The sequence below is a fragment of the Sturnira hondurensis genome, unplaced genomic scaffold (genome assembly GCF_014824575.4).
Source record: "Sturnira hondurensis isolate 20B ecotype Veracruz unplaced genomic scaffold, ASM1482457v3 Scaffold0002640, whole genome shotgun sequence".
Lineage (NCBI taxonomy): Eukaryota > Metazoa > Chordata > Mammalia > Chiroptera > Phyllostomidae > Sturnira > Sturnira hondurensis.
Window position 1 is genome coordinate 2800496 of NW_028075271.1, and position 23935 is coordinate 2824430.

The 23935-nt window shown below is 56.2% G+C and overlaps 2 protein-coding genes across 5 annotated transcripts in view; one reads left to right on the top strand and one right to left on the bottom strand.

Annotated features, from left to right (window-relative positions):
* The window catches only part of SIM2 (SIM bHLH transcription factor 2), a 41655-nt gene extending 24768 nt beyond the window's left edge, over window positions 1-16887 (top strand). The window contains exons 7-11 of the mRNA XM_037040618.1: window positions 2458-2564; window positions 9098-9245; window positions 10518-10686; window positions 11176-11584; window positions 13653-16887. Of these exons, the coding sequence (XP_036896513.1) occupies window positions 2458-2564; window positions 9098-9245; window positions 10518-10686; window positions 11176-11584; window positions 13653-14080 (1261 nt within the window). The 3' untranslated portion in view covers window positions 14081-16887. The remainder of the gene's footprint in view (window positions 1-2457; window positions 2565-9097; window positions 9246-10517; window positions 10687-11175; window positions 11585-13652) is intronic.
* Window positions 16888-17177: 290 nt separating this feature from the next.
* HLCS (holocarboxylase synthetase) overlaps window positions 17178-23935 on the bottom strand; it is a 172735-nt gene continuing 165977 nt past the window's right edge. For all 4 annotated transcript variants that reach the window (XM_037040622.1, XM_037040621.1, XM_037040620.1 and 1 more), the window contains 2 exons: window positions 21711-21924; window positions 17178-20358 (listed from right to left, as the gene is read on the bottom strand). In XM_037040622.1, coding sequence (XP_036896517.1) covers window positions 20187-20358; window positions 21711-21924 — 386 coding nt within the window. In that variant the 3' untranslated portion in view covers window positions 17178-20186. The remainder of the gene's footprint in view (window positions 20359-21710; window positions 21925-23935) is intronic.

Below are 23935 nucleotides of genomic sequence, written 5' to 3' on the forward strand. Positions count from 1 at the left end.
CAGAAGAGGGTTCCCAACACCAGTGCTGGTCTGTGCGAGGGTGTGAGGGCCACGCCCCCCAGGGAGTAGGGGGGAAAGGTGGTGACCCTGAGGAGGACTCCCTGTCCCCACCAGAGAGGCCGGCCTCCTGCTGAATGCCAGCCAGCTTCCTGGGGAGCCTGGAGGCTTTTCCCAAACTCCCGGTCATCTAGAGGCTGCTTATGGAGGGGCCAGAAACGCACTGGGAATTCTTCACACCCACTCGGGCCTTCGGTGTGTCGTATGGTCTTTGAAAGACCGAGGGGCAGGGACTGAGAGACTGGCCCAGCCCTGGGGCCGGGAGCGGTCAGCACAACCTCCACATGGGGTAGGGGATGGCAGCTCCAACATCCAAACCCGGGAGCCCCGGTGAGGGCCTGGCCGGAAGTCCCGCAGCCCCCAGTCACTGGGGCAGCGGCCCCCCACCCAGCACAACCCCAGACCCAGCTGAACTCAGTGTAACCTGAAATTCGGTTCATGGGGGTTTTGTGGTCTTTCACTTTGAAACTGTAGCTGGTGCTTTTGTTGAGGGCGCGGGGGCCGCGCCATGTTTGGGGTTTGGCAGATCCCCCTGACAGGTCCTCAGACACTGGAGGGCTGGAAAAAACCAGGGGGCACGCTGCCAGGCCCTTCCCTCCCCTTCAGTTTTTTAAGGCCGTGTGCACTTTGATGAGAAACTTAATACACGTGTTTCTGATTCATTTACACGTTCGGGGCTGTTGTTCTGAAAGTTTTCGTCCGAAGGGTCTGGGAAGCTTCTTTCATCCCCACACCGGAGAGATGCCTGGTTTTCTTTGGGGGAAGCAGACGGCTCAGTTTTCCTGCCCACACAGAGCTGGACTCCGGCGGGGCCTGAAGTTCTCGGTGGCCCTTGGACACGTCCCCAGGGCCCTGACAGGCTCTGGCCTGTGCATGTTCCCCTCCTGCCCACCTCGAGCCCGGCTTCTTTCTGCCCCAGGGGGACACAGTGGAAGCGCGTAACCAAACAGTGAGCGTGTCCAGGGCAGTATGAGGCTCTTGGAGATTTATGACCCGAGCCCGTGCAGAACTCGGCAGAAAGGAGAGTGAGTTAAGGAATAAAAGTGAGGTCAAGTTTCCCCGTTTAATTGGCGGCTAATGTTTCAGGTCTGGGCTGGCCAGACCTCGGGTCCCAGCCATCCTCAGTCCCCACTGACTTCTCCCCATGGCCTCACCTCCTTTGGAATCCCTCCTCGTCCCTCTTTCATCTGTTCTTGAATGTCTGTCACCAAGACGTGTGGGCCACCTCCTCTGAGGGCACGGCTCCCAGTGCATTTGCCACATGCAATTTTCACCTGTGGGCGGAGCGACCCAAAGGGCACGGGCGATGCGGTCTTGGAAGGGACAGCCACTTCCCTTCAAAGGGCCGAAGCAGGGGATTAATACGCGGGGACTCAGGTCCCGTAAGCCCCGGACACGTGTTTCCTTTGCTCTGGTGAGCTTAAGGCTGACCTTCCCGACACCATATTTTCGTGTTACACTGTTTCCTGGGGGGTCTACAGCAGCCCTCCCCCGACACGAGGCCCAGCCGTCTGGGGTCAGTCCCTCGCTCCCGTCGGCAGACACCACCAGCCGGACGCCACCCTGAGCCCAGCTGTGGGAGGGAGCGGTGTCCGGTGTCCGGCGTGGATGCTCACTCCCAATGACCGAGGGGTGGGAGCAGCCGAGCGCCCAGCCTCGGATGAACGGATAAACGAAAAGCGGGGTCCGAGTATAGTGGGTGGTCAGTGGGTAGTCCTCGGCCGGGAGAAGGAATGGCATCCTGACGCACTTCAACAGGAGCCACCCTTGGAAACATGATGCTAAATGAAAGAGGCCAGACCCCAAGGGACCAATATTGTATTGTTCCGCGTAGATGACACAGCCGGGGTAGACAAAGCCAGACGGTGGATAGCGGTTGCCAGGAAGGTGGGGGACAGGGAAGAGGGACTTATTTAATGGGGACAGAGTTTCTGTCTGGAGTGATGAAAAGTTTTGCAAATGGAAGTGGGGGTGACCAGGTAACATTACAAACAGAACCATGGCCACTGAACTACGCACTTAAAATGGTTAAAATGGTGAAGTTTAGGTTATGATTATTTTACCACAGCCATTTTTAAAAAGGGTCCCACGAGAGTCCCCAGAGATGGGGCTGCTTCCCACCATGGCAGCTTCCCCCCAGCATCGGCACCAGAGTCCACCCTTACGCCCCCGCCCCCCCCGATGAGCTTCACCAGGAGCAGGGGCGACCCGAGGCTGTCCCCAGCACTCCTGTGGCCGGTGGTTTCAGAACATCCCCCTGGTGCCTGGGGCCCAAAATCAACCTTCCTGCCCACCCTGCCCTCCACATTTTAGCCCTGGGTTCGTTGGCAAAACCAGTCTTCATCTAAGTGAAAGGCCATCTGCAGAGCAGGCCACTCACACAGCCCCGTGCCCCCGCAGGGTGACGGAGCTGACCGGTTATGAGCCGCAGGACCTGATCGAGAAGACCCTGTATCACCACGTACATGGCTGTGACACCTTCCACCTCCGCTACGCGCACCACCTCCGTGAGTAGGGGCCCCGCCGCGGGCGGGTGTGGGGCGACCTGAGCCAGCAGGGCACCGTGGACAGAGCGGGGGAATGTCGCTGGNCCTGCCCTCCACATTTTAGCCCTGGGTTCGCTGGCAAAACCAGTCTTCATCTAAGTGAAAGGCCATCTGCAGAGAAGGCCACTCATACAGCCCCGTGCCCCCGCAGGGTGACGGAGCTGACCGGGTATGAGCCACAGGACCTGATCGAGAAGACCCTGTATCACCACGTACATGGCTGTGACACCTTCCACCTCCGCTACGCGCACCACCTCCGTGAGTAGGGGCCCCGCCGCGGGCGGGTGTGGGGCGACCTGAGCCAGCAGGGCACCGTGGACAGAGCGGGGGAATGTCGCTGGTGGGGTGCAATAATTGTGCACAGTGTGCACGCATGTACGAACCTCAAACCTCGGGCCCGAGTCCTTGCGCCCTGGGTGTGAGCACAGCTGAGTTCTCAAACACCCCGTGAGACTCCGGCCGGTGTGGGGGAGGGGTGGAAGCTGCTGGGCTCCAGATGGTGGGTTGGGAGCCTAAATGCCTCTGGGACATCTGGGCACCAGTTGTGAGCAACAGCCTCGGCGTGGAGTTGGAGCACCAACACAGAGCCCTCACCACAGTTGGGCAGCCGTTGAAGCCAGTAAGTAACTGCTCAACCCAGGGAGGGAAAGGCTCAGGTTCGTGATCCTCCTCCTACTGTTGGGGATGCTGAGGTTCAGAGGCGATAAGCTACTCGCCCACGGTCACACAGCAGGGCGGTGGCAGAGCTGGGAGCTGAGCCCAGGCAGCGGGTGGCCTCCGACCACTGCCCACCGTCTGTCTGGGGACGCTCCGGGCAGACCGCAGGTGTCTAGGGTGGGAGAATCCATGTGGAGAGAGTGGACAGACCATACTCGATTTGGGGACAGAGGGAGTGTGGGGACCACTGGACTGGAGTGCCTCAGGAAGAGAGACTTCTAGAATCCAAGCTGAGGCAGCGAGACACTGGGGGAGAGCAGGACCCCCCCTTCGCTGTGCAGCCCACCACGCCCATGGCTGGTCTCAGGGGACTTGTTAAGGGGCTTCAGAGACTCGGCGAAGCCAGATCTGTGCAAGGCGCCAGGTGGCTTGTCCTCTGTTCTTGCTTTGCTTTGTGTTGGCCACGAAGTCTCAGAGGACAAGTTGCTGGTGTTGCAGGTGGGCGGTGGGGCCAGGGGCTGCTCCACCTGCTGTTCCGTGTGGCTGGGGACCCAGTGAGCATGGCCTTCACTAGGGTGTCACTGTCCCCTCCTCCCGAGGCACTGGGGGCAGAGACCTGTTACAGCCAGGCCATTCCTGCCCCTCGGGGTTCACAGCAGTGTGGGAAGGCCTCTGTGCCAGAGATACTGAGTCGGGGACGGGTTTTTTGTTTCTGTTTCTAAATCACCACATTGCAATCTCACGCCCGCATCCCGGTCATTCTCGGCACCAGCCTTCCCAGGGAGGCACCTGCCTGGTGCTTGGAGGGAAGCGGGCTGGGCAGCACAGTCTCTGGGGAGCACAGGCTGCCAGAGCTGGGTCCCCGAGACCGGCACTGGCGCTCCAGCCTCTGGGTGAGGCCATGTGGGCCTGGACGCTCCCAGGTGGGCTGTCCAATCAGACTGTGCTGGGCTCCCCCAGAACCTTCTGTCAGGAGCAGTGAACACAGGTCTTCCCAGCAGCCCTGCTGAGCATGGGCCCGGGGGCAGGAAGGACGCAGTCACGTGGCCACGTGAGACCTCCACGGTCTCTGGTCTCTTGGGAAAGTGTTTTGCCTGGGGGGAGCCGGCGGGATTCTGTGCTCTGCTGACCGGCATGTCCTGGGGGTGGGCAGGGACAGCTGGGTGTACAGGTGCGGGAGGGCTCAAGACGGTCAACTGAACGATTTGTGTCCAGGGACCCTGGGCAGGTGGCCCATGAGTATGAGGGCTTGGAAGCACCACGACATCTGTCTGGCAGCACGTCAGACGTCTGTGGGCCGGCCCCTGGCAGAGTCAGCCACGCCCAGACCCCCGAGGAACACACAGGCCAGGCCCGATGTCGGGACATTTTAACGTCACAGAGGCTTCGGAGCCCGAATGTGTGGTCCATGAGTCTCAAGCAGCAGCTGTTAGGGCAAACCACAGGGTGGTGGGGAGAGCCCGGGGGAACACGTCCTGAACAACAGGCAGGAGTCGCAGAATGAAGGGCTCACGGGCCAAGCCTGCCACGTGGGGATGGAGCTCGGGGCTCACTGGGGCCACACGGCCCATCGACACCCTGCCACCGGCAGAGCCCGTCTGTGGACACAGATGGCACATGGGCCATCTGTTTGTGACTGCTCAGGGACAGAGGCCTTGAACTGGAAGATACACCTGACAGAAGGAGTTTCTCATCACTGTGAGGACTTTTGCTCGACGTCATGGGATGGTGGCCTCCACTGCGGCCTCGCCGGCCTCTGACTGGAAGTGGGCGGTGTAGTCTGACTCCCCTGAAGATCCCTCCCTCCAGCCTGTCTACAGGTGGCAGCGGCTTCGTCTCGCAGAGGAGGGAAGGGGACCCTGCACCATCAGAACCGGGAGCAGTGAACAGGAGCTGGTCCCAGAAAGCACGGTGGGGTCTACACATCACCCGGATTGCTGGGTGGACACTTGTGGCTGTAGATCGTCACTCCAGCTCGATGCCAAAGGGGACTCGAGGCTCAGTTCAGCTCGTCCTCCATGGCCAGAGTTACCTTGCCGGCGTCCCTGATGGAGCCCTCCGCTGTGGATGGAAAGGTCTCCCCAGGGTGCTTCTCTCTTCCCTGGAGCTTTCCCTGTCTTCTCAGCAAGCAGCAGGCAGAGTAGGAGGGTTGTGGGGGGCGGTGCAGCACCCCGAGGCCCACTCCCCACAGGAGCACGGGACTCGTCTGCAGCCTCACCAACGACACGCTCCCTGGGACCCCATCTGGCAGACCAGCTGAGAACTAGGGGGGCATGGCCTGGGTCCCTTCCCACTTGTTCTTTGGCAGGTAGTTTCGTTTCCTGGAGCTGCTGTGACAAAACGAAATCAACTTTGTGGCTTAAAACAACGGAAATTTGTCTCCCAGTTCTGGAGGCCAAAGGGCCGAACCCGAGGTGTTGGCAGGGCGTGCCCACTCCGGGGGCTGTGGGGGTGAATCTTCATTGTCTCCTCCAACATACTCCAATCTCTGCCTGCCTTCTTGGACCCTTAACTTAATCACCTCTTTAAAGCCCCTCGGCCCAAATACGGTCACATCCATGGGTTCTGGGGGTTGGGATATAGAACATGTCTTTTGTGGGGGACACTATTCAACCCACCACGGGCATTTTTGGTGTCCTCAGCTCTTAAAGTTCCAATCAGAAGTAGCAATGATGCCTCAGGCCAACATCACTTTCCTCCCAGTGGCCGGCTCCTCTTCCTGGCTGTATCTCCAGGAAGAATCTGGAGGAAGCAGCCGCCTCCTTTTCCGGGGAGCGAATGGATGGAACTAGAACGTCCATCCCAAAGCAGCCTCGGAAAACCGGGACCACCAGCTTTCCTCTAGGCAGGGCCACCCTGATTCAGAGCCAATATCGACCGTGACGTTGGAGATGGAACATAGAGGTGCCAAGTCCGGGCCTCTGCCCTCGGGAGCTCACAGTGTGGGGACGTCGCCTCCCTGCCCGGCCACCACTACCAGAAGCGGGCACTCATTATAGACAGCGCTAGCCCGGGCAGCTCATCCGGGGGGACCGGCTGCATGGGCTGCGGGAGGGGACTGAAGAACGTGGTGACTCAGCGTCCAGGATTTCAGCTTGGGTTGACGTGCTCTCACCAGGGGTCACAGAGAAGCCGTGGAAAAAAATCCGGTGTCTGTGTCTGTCCTCTGCGTCTCAGCCTCGTCACGGCAGAGTCCGGAAGGGTCAGCGAAAATAAAATTTGTGCGACCGCCGCCGTGTGAGTCCCCATACGAAATACTTGGAATGAACTGGCTTCATGATGTCCAGCTCTGTGATCCCTGCTGACAGGTCTGGGGAATGTTGTGTGAAACACCAGGGAAGGAAAAGTACAAGACAAGGAACAGGGAACGTGTACAGTCTACCCCTTGGGGCTTTTTAAAAAAAATAAAATGATGCCATTTATTGCCAAAATTAAAAAAAATTTTACTGAACATGTTGTTATAGAGGCTTCACACAGGCTTCTAGGAACAGAGTTCAAAGTCGAGGGGAATAGCATTTCTCTCAAAGAAAGCGTGACCTCCCGGGAAATCCACAGATTGGCCCTCAGTGTGACCATGTCCCATCTCTTTGGGGGCCATAAGCAAATTGGTTAAGTCTCCTCTAGTTGGCCCACCCCCATATATAGCTGCACAGAATCTTCTGGAAGATGCTGTTCCGTCTGCCCACAGTGGCCAACCCGAGAAATGGGAGTCAGAGCACCTGGCCCGCGCTCGCACAACCAGGTGGGGGCGGGGTGTGCACACACTTCCACATCACTGGCTTGTCACTCGGTGCGGTTCCTGTCTTCTCCCATTTCGCATCACCTGACACACCTGCCCCGGAATATCACACACTCTCACTACCCGTCACGGACTGGCTGCAGGGCGCTCTGGGACTCACTCACCCCTTCCCTGCCGTCAGACAGCGAAGCCTCCCCTGCCTGTGTCCCGAGCTACAAGCAGGGCCCTGTGGATCTCTCTGGCCTGGGGTCTCTGTGCATCCCTCCTCAGCCCCGTGGGGCCAGTGTCTGGCGGTGGCCTGGGGACCGCACCAAACCATGCCTCCGCCAGCACATGACAGTGCTCCATGCCGCAGGTCAGCCAGCGTCACCACAGCCATTTCTTTTTTCTTTTTTTTGAGATAAAGTTCACATAATTTGAAAGTCACTGTGGTTTCAGTGTGTTGACAATGGTGTGCAGCCATCACCTTCATCTGATTCCGGAACATTTTAAAAGGATTTTACTTATTTCATTTTAGAGAGAGGGGAAGTGGGGGAGAAAGAGAGGGAGAGAAACATTGACCAGTTGCCTCTCACACGCCCCCAACCGGGGACCTGGCCGGCAACCCAGGCACGTGCCCTGACCAGGAATTAACTGGCGACCTTTCGGTTCGAAGGCCAGTGCTCAGTCCACTGAGCCCCACCAGCCAGGGCAGAGCATCTTCTTCATCCCAAGAGGAAGCCTGGCCATTAGCCGTCACACCCAGCCCCTCTCATCCCCCAGCGACTGCTCACCTGCTTCTGGTCTCCACAGATGTCCCTGTCCTGGACGTTTCTTTTTAAGTGCCTGTTGATTTGAGGGGCGGTGTCCAGCACTGAGTTAAGCCAATGAGTTGAAACGTGCTTGCCGTCTACACACAGTCTTCGGCCAGCTGCTTGTTCTTGCCCTTCGCCCGTATTGCTTCTCTCAGTGTTCTCATCGATCTGTTTGAACTCTTCCTAAATGAAGGCTAATAACTCCTTGACTACCATGTCGGCACCAGAACATCTTTCTGCGGATGATAAAGAGCCACCTTTATGTCAAAAGCAAGTCATGGAAGGCTGTGGAGAGTTCAGAGAGGGTCTGGGTGGAGGGGCATGGGGGCTCAGCCTAGGGGCACAGAGGAGGGTTGACTTTCTGTGTTTGGAGGTTTTGGGGGGGTCCTTCCACACCAGCAACTGCAGTCACAGAATTTGGCCAGCTCCCCACATCCCCGCTGGGGTGGCTGCTAGCCAAGAGCCCGGGGGCCTGGCCTATCTTCCGGAGCAGGAATGTCCTGTGGCCACAAGTGACCAGAGCCTCCAGGGGTGCCCTGTGAGGCCTGCGCTGGCCTCTCCCTCCCCAGAGAAGATTGAGCCTGGGGGCAGGCCCTGAGGAGCGTCGGCGCGGTGATGCACACACCCAGGCTCTCAGCAGCCTGGACTGCGCAGCTGCCTGCATACAGAGAAGCTGGGTCCACAGCGCCAGGAGCCAGGCAGCCAAGCCAAGGCCTTTCCGTGTGAGCAGCACAGGAAATCGATGGGCCTGAGGAAACCTGGGGCTCATGGGAAGGAAGCACACGGCCACGGAGGAACAGCTTCCCGGCGAGCGCGCCCTGCTCCGGAGAGTTGCAAAGAGCAGCAACATCGGTGCTTTGTTGAGTGCCCTCAACCCACGATTTTGCTGAAATAACTACATCGCTCCCTCCCCACCCCTTCCCCAACCTACTAGGGGTTTGGGGGTTATCACGTAATTGTGGCATTTTGGAGACCTAAAAGCAAATCCAGTTTCATCACTCTGGCAGGCGCAGTCGTGGTCTGGGGGCTGATTGTTTCTCCCAAGGAAAGCAGCGATGGTCACATGAGAGTCCTTAGCAAGGAGGGGGAGAGTGCTCCTCTGTCCGTGGAAATCGTGGGCAAAAGTGTGCGCGCGCACAAGCATAGTGCTTCCGCAGAGGAAGCTGCCCTCCGTCAACTTCTCTGAGGTGTCCTTGACCCCAGACAGGTTCAGAACCAGGGCTGTAGGTCATCGGAGGGGCAGCGTCCCCCAAGGCAGGGCCCGCTAATTGTCCCTCGGGATTCGTGTCACCTTGTGCTTGCAGTGCTGGTGAAGGGCCAGGTGACCACCAAGTACTACCGGCTGCTGTCCAAGCTGGGCGGCTGGGTGTGGGTGCAGAGCTACGCCACTGTGGTGCACAACAGCCGCTCCTCCCGGCCTCACTGCATCGTGAGTGTCAATTATGTGCTCACGTAAGTCAGACGTATTGTTTCTCCCCTTGCTCTCTCTGCCCTCTCATCAGATCGCTCCAACAAGCACCATCTCTCTTTCTCTCCCTCCCTCCTCTCTCTGGAACTGTTCATTTGTCTCCTGTTTTGTTTTCATTTGAATGCTCTGGTTGATGGGAAGGTCCAAGCTATTTCAGCACTCAGCTCGGATGGCTGCATGCTCGGGAAAGGGGCGCCCTGCTCTGGGCATGGATTAGGAGGGGTCGGGACCCAGGTGAGGGTGGGGCGGACAGAGGGAGGGTCGGGGGTGCTCAAGTCCCAGACCAGGAATGCAAACCTCTGCTGTGTGTGCCCATGTGTGGCCAGGTCATTGTGCGTGTTCCTGCCACTTGGGAGAGGGGACAGCCCCATTTTCAGCCTGTCTTCCTGTATAGCCTACTGCAAATGATGGTGAATATTTGGTCCTTTTAAAACCCCGGAAAGTCAAGTTCAGTGGCAAATACTTGTAAGAGCATTGGAAGCAACAGGACCCAGGTCTAGCTGGGACCATACAGTACCCCCTGCCCACCACACCGTGGTGTGTTACATCACCCAGCACCTGGCTCTAACCCTGAACTTGAGAGACTTGCAGTCAGTTGCCTGGCCTGCTCTGAGCAGGCCCTCACGGGGGTTCTGCGGCATCAGCTCTACCTTCTTTCACAGAAGGTCAGACGACTGTTTGTGTTTGTGTTTTGTGTTTGTGTTAGAGTGATTTCTAGCAGCACTGCGGGGAAGAAAGCACGTTAGCCTCCTAAACACTTGACGAGCAAACAAGCGTAACACCCACGTGTGCTTAGGGCAACCTCCCCTCCCGAGTGCAGGATGGCACTGAGGTGGCTCTTTAGGGTGAAACTGGGCTCCTGGACCCCCAAGGTGCCCCAACTCAAGCCTCCTTGGTGCCAGTAGAGAAACAGGTGGGCCACAGACTCTGATAAGCAGTGCTTCTGCCCTTCCCAGTGGCCCGTGGGGTCCCCAGGAAACGCCTTCGGGGCCCTGTGGGATCAGAGAGAGCCACACCCACCCCCCTCTGTTTCTGCTGAATAACAATGCCTTCACTCAGCACTTTGGGGACTCAGGGCTGCTGGGTGGCTTTTATGATGAGGGTGACCTGTCTTATTCTCCAACCCCACCCACACCTGGCCTCACTGAAATGATGCACTGGAGCTTTGAGGAGGGTCTCGCTCGGGGGAGGCGCCCGCAGGGCCACTCTGCCTCAGCAGCCCACTGGACACAGCCCGCCCCACTCTTGCCTCTCAGGGACATCGAATACAAGGAGCTGCAGCTGTCCCTGGACCAGGTGTCCACGTCCAAGTCCCAGGACTCCTGGAGGACTGCCTTGTCTACCTCACAAGAAACTAGGAAGTTAGCAAAACCCAAAAGTACGAAGATGAAGACAAAGCTGCGGACAAACCCTTACCCCCCGCAGGTAACACGCACCCCGCCCTGCAGGGGGTGGGCGAGCTGGCGTCTGTCCCAGGGGCTCGGGACACGCGGTCGCCAGCGGGGCTTCCCGTCCCAGAACATTCCCTACGGAATGAAGCGAAGTCCCTCCGGCTTGAACGTGCAGGCCTGCCGTCCGGGGTACCTGGTGAGGTCTCCCCAGGGAGGCTCGTGGGTCTGCTGAGCCCTGCAGGTGTGTTCTGGGCAGTGGGCCTCTTTTCCCCCCACAGCATTAAAAAAAAAAAAGAAACCTTCCCTCCTCCTTTCTGAGTGTGCAAGTCCTCGGAAACGGCAGGTGCCTGCACCTATGTGGTGTGTTGTCAGCTTGGGGAGGGGACAGGTCGGAGGAGGTCCCCAGTGGGACCTCACAGGGTGGCCAGGGGTGGTCCAGCCCTGGGATGGACCGGGCACCGTGGGCTCAGACCTCATAGGGCCGGAAGGCAGGTGCCCCTCACTTGCCCCATGTGCCACGCAGCACTACAGCCCGTTCCCGATGGACAAACTGGAATGCGGCCAGCTCGGCAACTGGAGAGCCAGCCCCCCGGCAGACGCAGCGGCCCCCCCGGAGCAGCAGCTCCACGCAGAAGGCAGCGACCTGCTGTACGCCCCGTCCTACAGCCTGCCCTTCTCCTGCCATTACGGACACTTCCCGCTAGACTCGCACGTCTTCAGCAGCAAGAAGCCAGTGCTGCCGGCCAAATTCGGGCAGCCCCAAGGGTCCCCGTGCGAGGTGGCACGCTTCTTCCTGAGCACACTGCCAAGCAGCGGCGAGTGCCAGTGGCATTATGCCAACCCCCTAGTGCCTAGCAGCCCATCTCCTGCAAAAACCCTCTCCGAGCCACCAGTGAGCTCGGCTCGGCACAGCCTCACACCGAACTACGAAGGTGGGTCGAGTTTGCATGCGGGGCAGGGACAGGGCTGCGAATGCGGACCGGGACCCTGGCGGTCTGGGCAGACTTTTCCTTTTTCTGCTTCTTAGTAGGCGTTTCTGCGTTTCCCTGACTTGCACGAACACCTCACGAGGGTGGGTGAGGCTGGGTGACTGAGTCCATGTGTCCGTAGGCACAAGTCACAACACAAAGGCAGAGGACACCAAGCGGTCAGCACCCTCCACCAAATCCTCGCCTCGTTTGCTCCCTCAAAGGGAGACATAGGGATTTTCAAAACCAGCCTCCCTGCCCTGGGAATGGCCCGGCTGCCTCTGTTTTACAAACTCACACTCTGCTCTACCCAGAAATGCATACAGGAGGCTGTTGGCTTTATTCCCCTGCTCTGCAGAAGACAGTGGTGGAAATTCATGAGCTCGGGGACAGAAATGCCACTCACCAACCCGGGGCAGATAACATATTCCCGCCTCTCCCTGAGCGCTCCACATACCACAGCGCCCGGTCCCACATTACAGAGATAGGGATGGCCCCTCAGCCAGCTCCTCCTGGTGGCAGACAAGCAGAGGTCCTCTGTGAAGGTGCCACAGCTGTTCCAGGCCTAGCAGACTCCTGTTTGCTCACTGGGCCAAGTCCAGACGGAGGGCAGCGGGGAATGCTGACTCCAAGAGGTGCACCCTGACCCAGCTGCTGTGCTACATGGAGACCAAGGCAGTGCATATGTCTTCTGGGGGCCACTAAGTACCTCAGAAATGCCACATGCCCCAGCAAAGAACCCCCCCACCCCCCGCCAGTGTAAAGAGAGAGAGCTCCCTGGGGTCTCCACCGCCCTACCTTTCTCTTTTGGAGGCAGATGGGCGTCTGCCCCTCCTCCAGCTGCTTTGGGAAGCGCCTGCTCTGGGCTCTGACCCTCTTTACAAGGCTGTGGAGGGCATGGGGGAGGCCTGACCTCGGAGATGGCCAGGACAGGATTTTCAAAAGTAGCCCATTTAAGAAAACGTGCTGGCCACCGGGGCAGGGCAGACCTGCCTTCTGGCCTGGGCCTGTCCTGGGAGCCACTGACCTTCAGGCCAGAGCCCTAGCACCTACCAGTGCACTGGGTCCCCCGAATAACCAAGGCAGGGGTCCCTGGCCTCTCAGGAGGGAAGGACAAAGTGAAGGGTTTTGATGGCAGCTGAAAATGTTACCCACTTGAGAGAATTCTTTTTCTCAGCTTCCGTACACAGACCTGACCAGTCCTTCAGGGCGGCGTGGTGGTAGGGGCGTTGTTTTTCTTTGTGTGTGTAAATTGGCCAGTGAAATGACAGCATTGGATTTTTTTAAATTGCTATTTTGAAAGTGAGAGGTTAATAGCCACCTCATTTATCACCCACTTGGTAAAAAACAGACTGAAGGTGCTAATGTGGGGCAATTTGTGATCCGTTTCCTAGTGTTTTTGATATTACAAGAGGACGGTTTGTCTTCAGGTAAGAAACAGAGGGAGCCAGGGGACTGCAGGAACCTCCTTAGTGAAGGCGGTTTTTTCATTGTGAAACCCCACGGGGAGCCGGGTGGTACCAGTCCGCCGTCCCCCTACTGTGGGATGAGCCGGAAAGATCGCGGCTGCGGGGAGCCACCGCCCACTAGGGCCGGGGAAGCCTCAGACCAGTTCGGCTGCCGCCAGCCGCGTGTGGCTACAGAGCAGCGCGGTGTGGCCTGTGCGGCGAGACGTGCTGTGTCCGCGCTGCGTTCACAGACGGAATCACGGAATACTTTAAAAATATTGATCCCACCCTGAAATAGTATTCTGGATGTGTTGTATTAAGTATATTATTAAGATTCATTTCACCTGCCGCTCACTCCTTAATGCGGCCACTGGAACATTTCAAGTTGCATCTTGCGATTGGACAGCGCGGGCCTGGGACACACGAAAGGCAGGGACAGTGGCCGCCCTGGGGGCTCAGCGCGCGGGTGGCGGGTGACCAGAGGGAGGCTGGGGTTGGCGCCCGGGCACGCTAGGCTGCTTTGGCTGTAGTCATGTCCCCTTCCTCCCCCGCGTGGACGTCTAACGTGTCGCCTGTCCCCGCAGCGCCCACCGCGGCCGCCGCGCGCAGGTTCGGCGAGGACACCGCGCCGCCGAGCTTCCCGAGCTGCGGCCACTACCGCGAGGAGCCCGCGCTGGCCCCGGCCAAGGCCTCCCGCCAAGCCCCCCGGGAAGGGGCGCGGCTGGCGCTGGCCCGCGCGGCGCCCGAGTGCTGCGCGCCGCCGCTCCCCGAGCCCCCGGGCGCGCCGGCGCAGCTGCCCTTCGTGCTGCTCAACTACCACCGCGTGCTGGCCCGGCGCGGGCCGCTGGGGGGCGCTGCGCCCGCCCCGCCAGCCCTCGCCGGCGTCCCCGAGGCGGCGCCCGGCGCGCTGCGGCCGCGGCCCCCGGGCCCGGGCCCGGCAGCCTCCTCGCCGCCCGGCGCGCCCCGGCCGCACTACCTGGGCGCCTCGGTCATCATCACCCACGGCAGGTGACCGGGCCTGGCCGGACCGCGGCGTCCTGGCGCCGCCCGCAGCCAGAAGCCATAGGCCAGGCCTCCTGGGCTCCGGTTTCACCACTTCCAGCCGAGTTCAAAGGGGCAAGCTGTATAGGCACGATTTAAATTAATTTATACAGAGACGACTATTTTAATAGAACTCCGCAGCCGACTTTTAGATTTTTACCGTAGGTGCCGTAAAGGCCGGTGTAGAGGACTGAGACCCGCCCAAGAGGTGGCTGCCCGAGCTTCGTTCTCCAAGCAACAGGCTTTCCTAAGGGGTAGAGCTGGGCGTCCCCGCCGTCCCACGTGTGACCTCGAACTAGCCGTGCTTGGGGGCACTTGCTTTCCTCACCCTGATGCCAGGCTCGGGGCCCTGCCTTGTCGCGGGGATGCTCACCGGCCCCAGTGGAGGAATGAAGGAGTTTGGGCCTCGCAAACGGTCTCCACTCTTCAGGAGGAAAGCAGCCTGATGTGGGCAGATATGCGGGGTGGGGCGGGGGCGGGGGGCGGCGGGGACACTCCCTGTATTCAGAGCCCTTGCCAAGTCTTAGGTTCAAACAGAAGGTCATTATTCCAAGTCCCATGAGTAGACAAATCTTCTGTCTTTAAAAGTCATGCGTGAGTCTCATTAAAAAGTGTTTAATTTAAGTCTTTAATACCCAAATCAACAAGCTGAGACCAACGGGGCAAGCATGCTTCTCAAATACATTCAAAAGCTCTTCCTCCTAACCAAGAATAGCACCTTCAGAATACTGAATAAGCATTAAATGCCAAAAGTATATATATGAGTGTGTGTGTGTGTGTGTGTGTGTGTGTAGCCAGATATTTTATGAGATGGACACGTGGATGATTTAGGTGCCCGATGCAATTGGCTGCTCTTGTCAAGCCTGAGTACAAGTCAAAGTCCCTCTGGCCCACACTGACCTGCAGTTCCCCAGGCTCACGGTCGCTACCAGTAGTGCTAATATGATTCAAGTGCATGTGCAATATGGAACACTGTCTGAGGGCCGAGCTGCATGGAAGAAAGCGTGCCCACGGGGTGTCATGAAAGCGACGTGTACATTGTCTTCAGCAAAGCTCCATGTGAACTTGCCGTCACAGGGAGACACAAATCTTTTACAAAACACCAGCAGTGTTTTACAAATTTGTTTTATTTTTACCCCAAGATTGGACCATTTAAAAGTCGTATCTTGACTCCGAAGGGGATCAAGGCTTTGATTCCCCAGCTTTCAGTTTCCTCCGCGCTATGAACTGTCCACTTTGCTGATTCTCCAAAAATAGTTTCCTTTCAGGCAACGCCACTTTTCTGAGTGAAAAGGTTTCTCACGAGTCTTTAACTTGTTCTGCAATCCAAGTGCCCCTTCATGGACTGTCTGCAGAAACTGACGCTCTGTCGCCAACCCAGTGTCACTATGAGCACCCACTTCCTTCCCTGGCAGGGTGTCCGCTGCCTTACAGTATGAGATGAGATTTGCCAACTTAGGAGCACCTTTGGTGTAGCCAGGAGGCTGGGTCAGAGGAATGGACCATTTACCTCCAGCTGCACTTAGCTGCCCCTCATTAGCAGCCCTTGGGGGTGTGCCCATAAAATGAGCCCGAGGGATCACGTTTATGCTCCCTGAACCACGATTCCTGGAAGGTGCAGGTGTGATGGGCAGGAGGTATATCAGCTGACATTTTTCAATAAAGTACAGCAAAGTGTTTTTGTGTCTACCTTGTTATTAACCATTGGGGGCCACCTTTAACAAGCACAAACCAAAAAAGGTGTTCGGAGCAGTTTAAGGTCAAAGGTTACCATGAAGAATGAGGACTGTTAGATTTACAAATGGTAACATAAACAGTCTTAACAAAGAGTGTGCATGTACGTGGAAAGTGAAGCGTGTGCTAGACTTCCTATCTAAACAAACAGCACAGTTTTCATAGCCTAGAACGTGAAGTGAGATTCCTAGGCAAGTTGGCTTTGGGGTGGTCAGCAGCGAGGTGCAAACTTAACAGCGGTTACTATGGAAACCTAATATTGTAGTGTCCATTTTGAAGAGTCTTCATGTTCAAGCTGGGGACATCACATCTTGACTTCCATACGAGTCTGGCAGGGCAAGCGGAAGCATTTTAATAAATATGCCTCTTGTAAAAAAAAGAAAAAATTATAGTGTGCTCCAACATGTTCACAAAAATGCCAGATCGAATAGATGTGAGAAATAAGCCCAGTTCAAGACGGGCAGGGCCTCCCAGGGAAAGGAATGCCTTTATGTTTGTGGAAGCCCTTTCTAGAAGAGCCATTCCAATCATACCTTCGCAGAGAAGCGAGCAGGGTGTGAAGCAGGGCTGCTCTGAGATCTGCAAGAGTCTGTATTTTCTGTCCCGACACGCATCCCCGCACCTGTCTCTTTTTAAAGTCCGACGGGCCAAGCCTTCCTCCCCTGGGCCCCAGGGGTAGGAGGGGTTCGTGTGGTCCCTGCTTCCTGTATCATCAAGTCTATCAAAGCTGTAACTCATTGTAACTGTGAGACAGTTTGGGCACACTGGGGGCTGCCATGGATAAGATGGAATGAAAACATTTTCAAGTAAATGACGGAAAACTACAGTCACTTAAAACATTAGTGAGTCACAGCCTTGCTCTAAAATGCATCATTCAAGCCGTCCCTCAACTCAAGGTGTATGAGGTTAAAATCTTAAAACTGCCACAGCAAAAAAATCAGACAGCTTCACAAAAGAGGAAAAAATATTCCACAAGAATAAAATCCATTCCTTAATTTGTTAAATTTATTTTTAAATTAAAAAACACATTATGCTGTTATATTAAATTTATTTCTCACCTTCAAATGTTTTGCTTTTTTTTTTTTTACTTTTGGGTTTTGCTAACTTTCATTCTTTGGAATAAAATTTTTTTGTATGACACATAATACATTTGTGAAAAATACATAAAAAGAATAAAACACCAGCTCCTTAATACTTAGAAATACATTCATATTCCTTACCTTGTAAAACTATTTATTTTGTAAAAATGTTTAAATATGAATAAAAATACTATAACCAAAAGTAGCTGCCTATTTTTAAAAATGAAATGTGGTAAAAATAACAATGAGCCCATATTGTATAGAAAGCCTTAAAGTTTATTTTGGTAACTTGCTTTTTATAGGCATTGGCTAATTACGTTTCTGACGTAATTCTTTGAAAAGTTAAAAATGCAAAGGTTGCCACTTTCTTTTACTTCAAATATGCATAGTAATTGCCCAGGAGTTCAGGTTCTCCGTCTTCTGCCTAGTGGGGGTACAGGTGAGGTACAGAACCAAACGCTACAATGCGTCCTTTTGCATTCGGAATCTGCTGGGTGAGTCCGGTTCTTCCCCAGTTCTGGGCCTCGGGGGGTGTACGCGGTGGGCGGGGCGTGCGCTCCTACCCCTCGCCTGTCCAGGCACAGGGCACGTGCTACAGCAGAAAACCCCACCGTTTTACAAGACACAAATCCTTCGCACGCTGCCCACGCCCTGCGAATGCGGCCAGCGCCTGCCCAGGGCCAGTTCCTGGAGACCCCGGGATTTGAGAATGTCGACCACTCCCTGCCCCGGGGGGCCCACGGGAAACCCAGCTGTGTCTGTGTCCTGTTTCAGCGGCACTTCCCCAGGGGTGCCCTGCACTCTGCTTTCAGGGAGAGCTGTCCCACCTCTCACACAACCTGTCAGATGCTCAAGGCACAGCCTCTAGACTGGGGGGCCATTCTGCGCCCTAAGAGCACACGCCAGTCCTGAGTTCAGTTGTCATGGGTCAAAGATCATGAGGACCATGCAGTTTTTGTCGGGACTTTAAAAGGTCCTTGAGAAGAGACCTGTGGTGTGGAACCGCTCCAAACGGAGGAGTGCGTGTGCGTAGGGGGCGGGGTCCCCGACGCTGACAGCTCCAGGTGGAAGGCCCTCACTAACTACTCCGCGAGGAGCAGGACTTCAAGTCTCTGGTTCCCCCAAGGCCAAGTCCTGCGCACCTGCGTCCAGCCCGCTGAGGCTCCCTGAAGACACCCGGATGTCGTCGCCGGGCAGCCTCACCAGCGCAGAGGCGGGGTGCTGGGCCGGCAACAGCTCTATCCGCTCTGACTGGGCCACACTTCATTTGTTTTAATTTGCAGAAAGGAAATGAGATGATAACACTTTCCCCAAAGCAGAGCTGTCTGGAACGGGGCTTCAGCTTAAAGCAAAACATTGCATGTTTTTCATTAAATAACCCCCCGAAGAAATGCACGAGGAGTAACGATGGCGGCTGGGGAAGGCTCGCCTTGTTACCACGTTGGAGAAACCAATCTTGCAACATGCGCCCGAGAGCTTTCTTCCTGGTGATGCTTTGCAGATGCCCCCTCAAGGGTGAGTCTATTTTATAAATTTGGGGTGGTGTGGGCTTTCACCTAAATGTGTGACTGACTCTAAGACAAGACTCAGGCATGTAGGAGAGAGTGACCTTTTCTTTTGGGGGGGGGGCAGAGGGTAATCATTCTAATGGAAGCCTTAGTTACAAAAGTTACTTTGAAGTTCCTTTTAGAAAGTTGAGTTTCCAAAAAACACAAATTGGGTTGGTGTACTTAACTAAATGCCCCCCCGCCCCGCCCCCGTGGGGCTGCCTGTGCCCAGCTGAGACCTGGGAAACCACCGGTCTCTGGAATTAGCCCCAGTGGCTGAGAGCTGGATAAAGACGGTCCTGCTTGCACAATAAGGTAGTTTTTGTTCAAAGCTGAGAGCTCCATCAAGTTTTCTTTCCACTAATTTCAGTTGGGACTGGCAGGAAGAGAGAAAAATATGGGCAAAAAATTGGCCTTTTAAGGCTGAAAAGTAGTGTGTAGAATTTCCCCCGTTCAATGGAGATAGGAGTTACATGGAAACCGCGTGGCGGACATCTGGAACAGCAAATGCGTATCAAAAGGCTTCCTTTCTTTTGTTCTTTGATGGAGACTTTTAGGATTTCAGATTTTGAAGATCTTTTAAGACTGCTCTTTCACACACACACACTCCCTGCCTCGGAAATCACGCTATTCCAAATCAACAGCATTTTCCTCCTTGTCTGTCAGAAGCAGGGGGCACAAAATGACGCCTCATAAGCGTGACGCCATGTACTCCTGTCGCCTGGGTGCGCCAGCCTCCTGGGGACCCTCCACATCTACCAGTGCGCCTGCACGGGCTGAAAAGCTCCAAATCCTCCTGGCGTGTGGTGAGCGAGCTCGCCTCCGCTTCCAGCTGTCAGAGCCCTGTCGTCCAGCCCCACATCCAGCCCCACATCCAGCCCCACATCCAAGCAAGGCCCCCTGGACACGCTAAGGGTCTTGAACTTGATCCCATCACTTTAGAGTATGCAGTAAAATTGAATTTATGAAAGGAGAGCTCGTAAATTAGTGTCTAAGTGATTAGCCGAGTTCCTCGGCAAGGCCCCTGCGACCATCCCTGCTGGACGTGTCCCTGTGGCCACTGTCATTGGAACACAAACTGCCAGGCTGAGAGGAGCTCTGAGAGGCTGAACTTCCCTTTTCTTCATTAACACAGAAACGAGAGGAGGACTGAGTCTGTTCCCGCAGAAAACCGCCTCCCCGGGTGCTTATAAACAGTTGCCACACCTCTCCCGCCCCAGCCCCAGCCCCGAGCTTTCTTTGATTTGCTTTTTAATAGCCCAGGGGTAGAGGGCTCTGCCACTGGGAAATTTCTGAATGATTCCACTGCGGCTTCCATGTGAAAAGGAGTTTGGAGTGGGGAGCAATAAACACCCCCCCAGGCCCGAGAGGGGAGAAAAATGTCACACCTACTGCAGGGCTCTCCCGGAAGGAAATCTTTCCCACTGTCCACCCCAACCCAGATCGTCGTCCAACACGGTGACACCGACCGCACTTAAGTAAAGAACTAACAGGTTAACCGGAGGGAGAGAAAATTCGCCTGCCCCTCTACATCAGTTTTTTAGATCCTCGGGGGAGGCAAGGGCAGGAGCCAGACTGGAATGCTTGCTGCTGCATTGAGTCCGGGGAGGCTGGCCCTCAGTCCTCGAGGCCACTGCCCCCTCCCCACCCCGCCCCACCGCTCCAGTGCCAGGCCCTCACTGAGCACCCCGGCCCTGGGCCGTCCTCCTGCACAGCACTACTGTGATTTGGGGACGATGAGGTTTCTGAGCATGTCGAAGGAGTTGCCGTCCGGATGCACGGTCACCACCTGGCCGTCCTCCTGATGAACCTGCAGGAACCCAGAATCGTCCAGGCCCACAATCCAGGCCTTCGGCCCCTCGGCACTTCCCAGGTGGACTTGCTGGGCACTGGAAAGGAAGCACAGGGGGAGGTCATGGGAAGGTAATGCAGCTGGTTGGGACAATTACATCATTACCAGGACGGGAGGGGATGGGGCTGCCTCGGGCGGGGCCGGGTAAAGTCAGGTGTGTGTGGCCCAGCTCTCACGGTCACAGTGAGCTGTGAGCTGTGAGCTGTCTGGGTGACTAGCATACCCAGGGTGATGGCCAGGCCAACAGGGAGAGAGGAACAGCCTCTCTCACAAACTGGTGGTTGGGCTGGTTGCTGGTACCACTTCCTCCCCTTCGCACTTCTGAGAAATCCTGCAATGCTGGAGGAGTTTGGCTGAGACTGGGGGGAAGGGTGCTGAGCTGAAAAGTCAAAGTTGGGTAGCATCAGCTAAAAGTTAAACTCCTTCTCCTTTTGAATATTTTTCAAATGTGCCTATTGAGTTATGCCTTTAACAGTTTAAAAGTACAGAATTTCCCACCCCCAACATTTTTATTTTGAAGAATTTCAAGGCATAGAAAAGTTTAAAAAACAGTACAACGAACCTTGTATTCTCCCTTTACTTAAATTCACTCCAACGGATCACATGCACACACATTGTATAAGGTGCAGACATCATGACATTCATGTTTAAACCCTTTATCCCGTGTCTCCTAAGCACTAGAACCACTGCCTGCAGAACCGTAACACCACTGTCACACGTAAAAGCCCAATCCCAATGCACCAACACCCCCGAACACACAGGGCAGGCTCCCCTGCCCCCTACTAATGTTCTTTGTGGCTGCCCCCTCCCACCCGGGACCTAAGTGTGAAGCACACATTGTGCTTCACTGTCGCGCCTCTTCAATCTCACAAGGCTCCCGCCTTCTGGTTTAAGACACTGGCATTTTCGAAGGGGAGCGGGTTGCTGGGCACACACCACTGGACTCGAGGTTGCGGGGGCGCCCCCAGAGCATTCGTTAGAGCCCCGGCCGCAGGGCCTCTGATCTGGAGGTCCAGGGTGTGACTCAGGAATCTGTACTCCCAACAAGTCCCCAGGTGAGGCCGCTGCTGCCACCTGGGGAATCCCACTTGGAAAACCATTGTTATCTAGAATATTCTACAATTTAGAGTTGTCTGTGTCCTCACAATCAGAGTCACTTAAACGTGCTGGTGGGAAGAGGGGTCTTCCTTGGTGCTTCCCACCAGGATGCACGAGAGGCCAGCTGGTTCTGTGACCTATGGGTGGAGCTGACCTGCTCAAGGTGGTGTCCCCAGGCCTCCGCCAGAAAGGTGAAACACTATCACCTGGACCGGGGCTGAGTTTCGCGCCACAGGACACTGGACATGGATGCCAGAGGGGCTCCAGAATGTGCAGGCGGCCAGCACTGACCTGTGCGCCCAGTATCTGTAGTAAAGCGGGAGGACGGCATGCGGCCCTCCGTCCTGAAACCTGTCGATCAGCTGCTCCAGCGCGGTCACGGCCCGGGCGATGAGACAGTCGGGTCTCAGGGGCTCCAGCCCCGCCCCGTGCTCCCTGTTGTACGCTGTGATGAGGTCATTGATGCACACAGTGGGGTTGCTGTTCGTCACGTTGAACCCACAGCCTGGTCCAAAACAAACACACACACAAACACTGGAGCCCAGGAGCAGTGCAGCCATGGGCGATGGCACACGTTCCTGCAACCGCCTGGAGAAAGGTGTAGCTTCTACTGCCAACTTCCTGCTCCCCGTCCTCAGGTCATGTGCTTGGCCGCTCCTGCCCTAGAGAAGGACGTTCAAAACGAACAAGAGAGCAAAACAGAACCAGAGACACGGAAAAAAGGAACAAACAGGCAGTGACCAGAGGGGAGGGGGCAGGTCAAGTCAAGGAACAAGTATAAAGGACCCACGAACCAGGGCAACAGGGGGGGGGAGGACTGAATGTGGGAGAAGGGGTGGGTGGGCAGGGGGGAGAGTAATGGGGGAAGGGAGACAACTGTAATTGAACAGTAAGAAAATTAATAAAACATTAAACCAACCAAACAAAAGAGAACGACAGGTATCTTTGAGCCCATCTTCTTTCCCACCCTCCATCACCCTCATGGAGCCAGGACCACCTGACCACTGCCAATGGGCTGGAAAAAAGAAGCCACCCCTGCCTCGAGGGGCAGAAGCCAGGAACGGGACAGAAGCTCCTGCTCGGACACCAGGAGTGGTCTAGGACTGGGGCCAGAACTGGGGCCCAGCACCCACGGCCTCCTGCTTCTTTCCTGCTTGAATAACAGGACGCACGCTTGAAAACAAAGAACTGTATTCGGGTCCTGAGGAGTAAACTCCGGCTTCAGAGGTTTCGAACGCTGGTCATGGTACAGGGGCCAGAACACATCTCCTCACACTGTGTCCTCGGTCGTCTTGGGTGCTGGGCTTACGCTGCTGGCGGGGGGGCCGCCCCACGTGCACGGGCTCTTCACAGGCTCCCGAACTGAGGCTTCGGGAAGTGCGTTACCAGCAGCGGGGCCTGAATGGGCTTATCTCCACTGTTACTCAACACCACCGCCCCTGGGGGTGGTTAGCCTTCAGAGAAGCTGGACCCACGTTTTCAGCAGGGCCCTGAATCAGGCTCAAAGGGATCTTCAACCAGCAGTGGAACTCTGCAAGAACCACCCCTAGCGTTTTTGGGGCCTCTGGGGAGAGAACACCCCCTAGCTCCTCACACAGAGCAGTGCCTTTCGCAGTAACTGTTCTTGGCTAAGTGCTCGGATCGTGTTGAGTGCAAAGGGGAGCGCTGACTGGCCTCCGCACGTTTCTGTTTTTAATAAATACACTGCCTGTAAAAACATACAGCAGTGCAGGTTACACCTGGCAAAACCAAACAACCCCAGCAACAGGGCGGAACCCCCAGCGGCTGTGGGTTCCCTCATGCAGACCATGCACACCCGCAACGCCTGTGCAGGGTGAGGCGCGCAGTGAGGCGGGACGGTGCTGAGAGTCCTCTCGCAGGCACTGACTGCAACAGTCACTGATTGGAAGTGCTGGGGCAAGAGCAACGGTGGCTCTTGTCCGCGTAGGCTGGGTCCTTCCAAGGACCAGAGAGCGGCCCTCCTGGGGACTCTGAATCTTTCCCCGTCAAAGACACCCCCTTCGCCCCGCCCAAGGCCTTCAGGAGTTACTAGAAGCCGTGGATTCTCCCCACAGAGTGCTGCATGTCCCCCACACTGACTGCATGCCCTGGCTCCCCATGGGCCTCCTCGGCATCTGTGGACCCTACTTAAGAATCTCTGCATCCATGAAAAAATAAGTGAATAAGAATCTCTGCGTCCGGCCCCATTACTCAAGTAAGGATGGGAGGCGGAGCTTGAGGGTGAGAAGCCGTGGGCCCAGAGCAGCACTGCCCGTGGGGGACGGAGCCGGAGGCGTGAGCCCGGTGGCCTTTGGCGACACTTCCACACACGGGCACGTGTTTCCCGCAATCCGACCCTCAGCCCCTCCCTCATGCCCAGGTGACCTACTGTAAATAACACTGCAGTGAACACGGGGTTGCCCGTGTTTTTTGCAAGCTAGAGTTTGCGTTTTCTTCAGGTGAATTCCCAGCAATGGAATTTGCTGGGTCACGAGGCAGTTCCATGTTTAACGTTT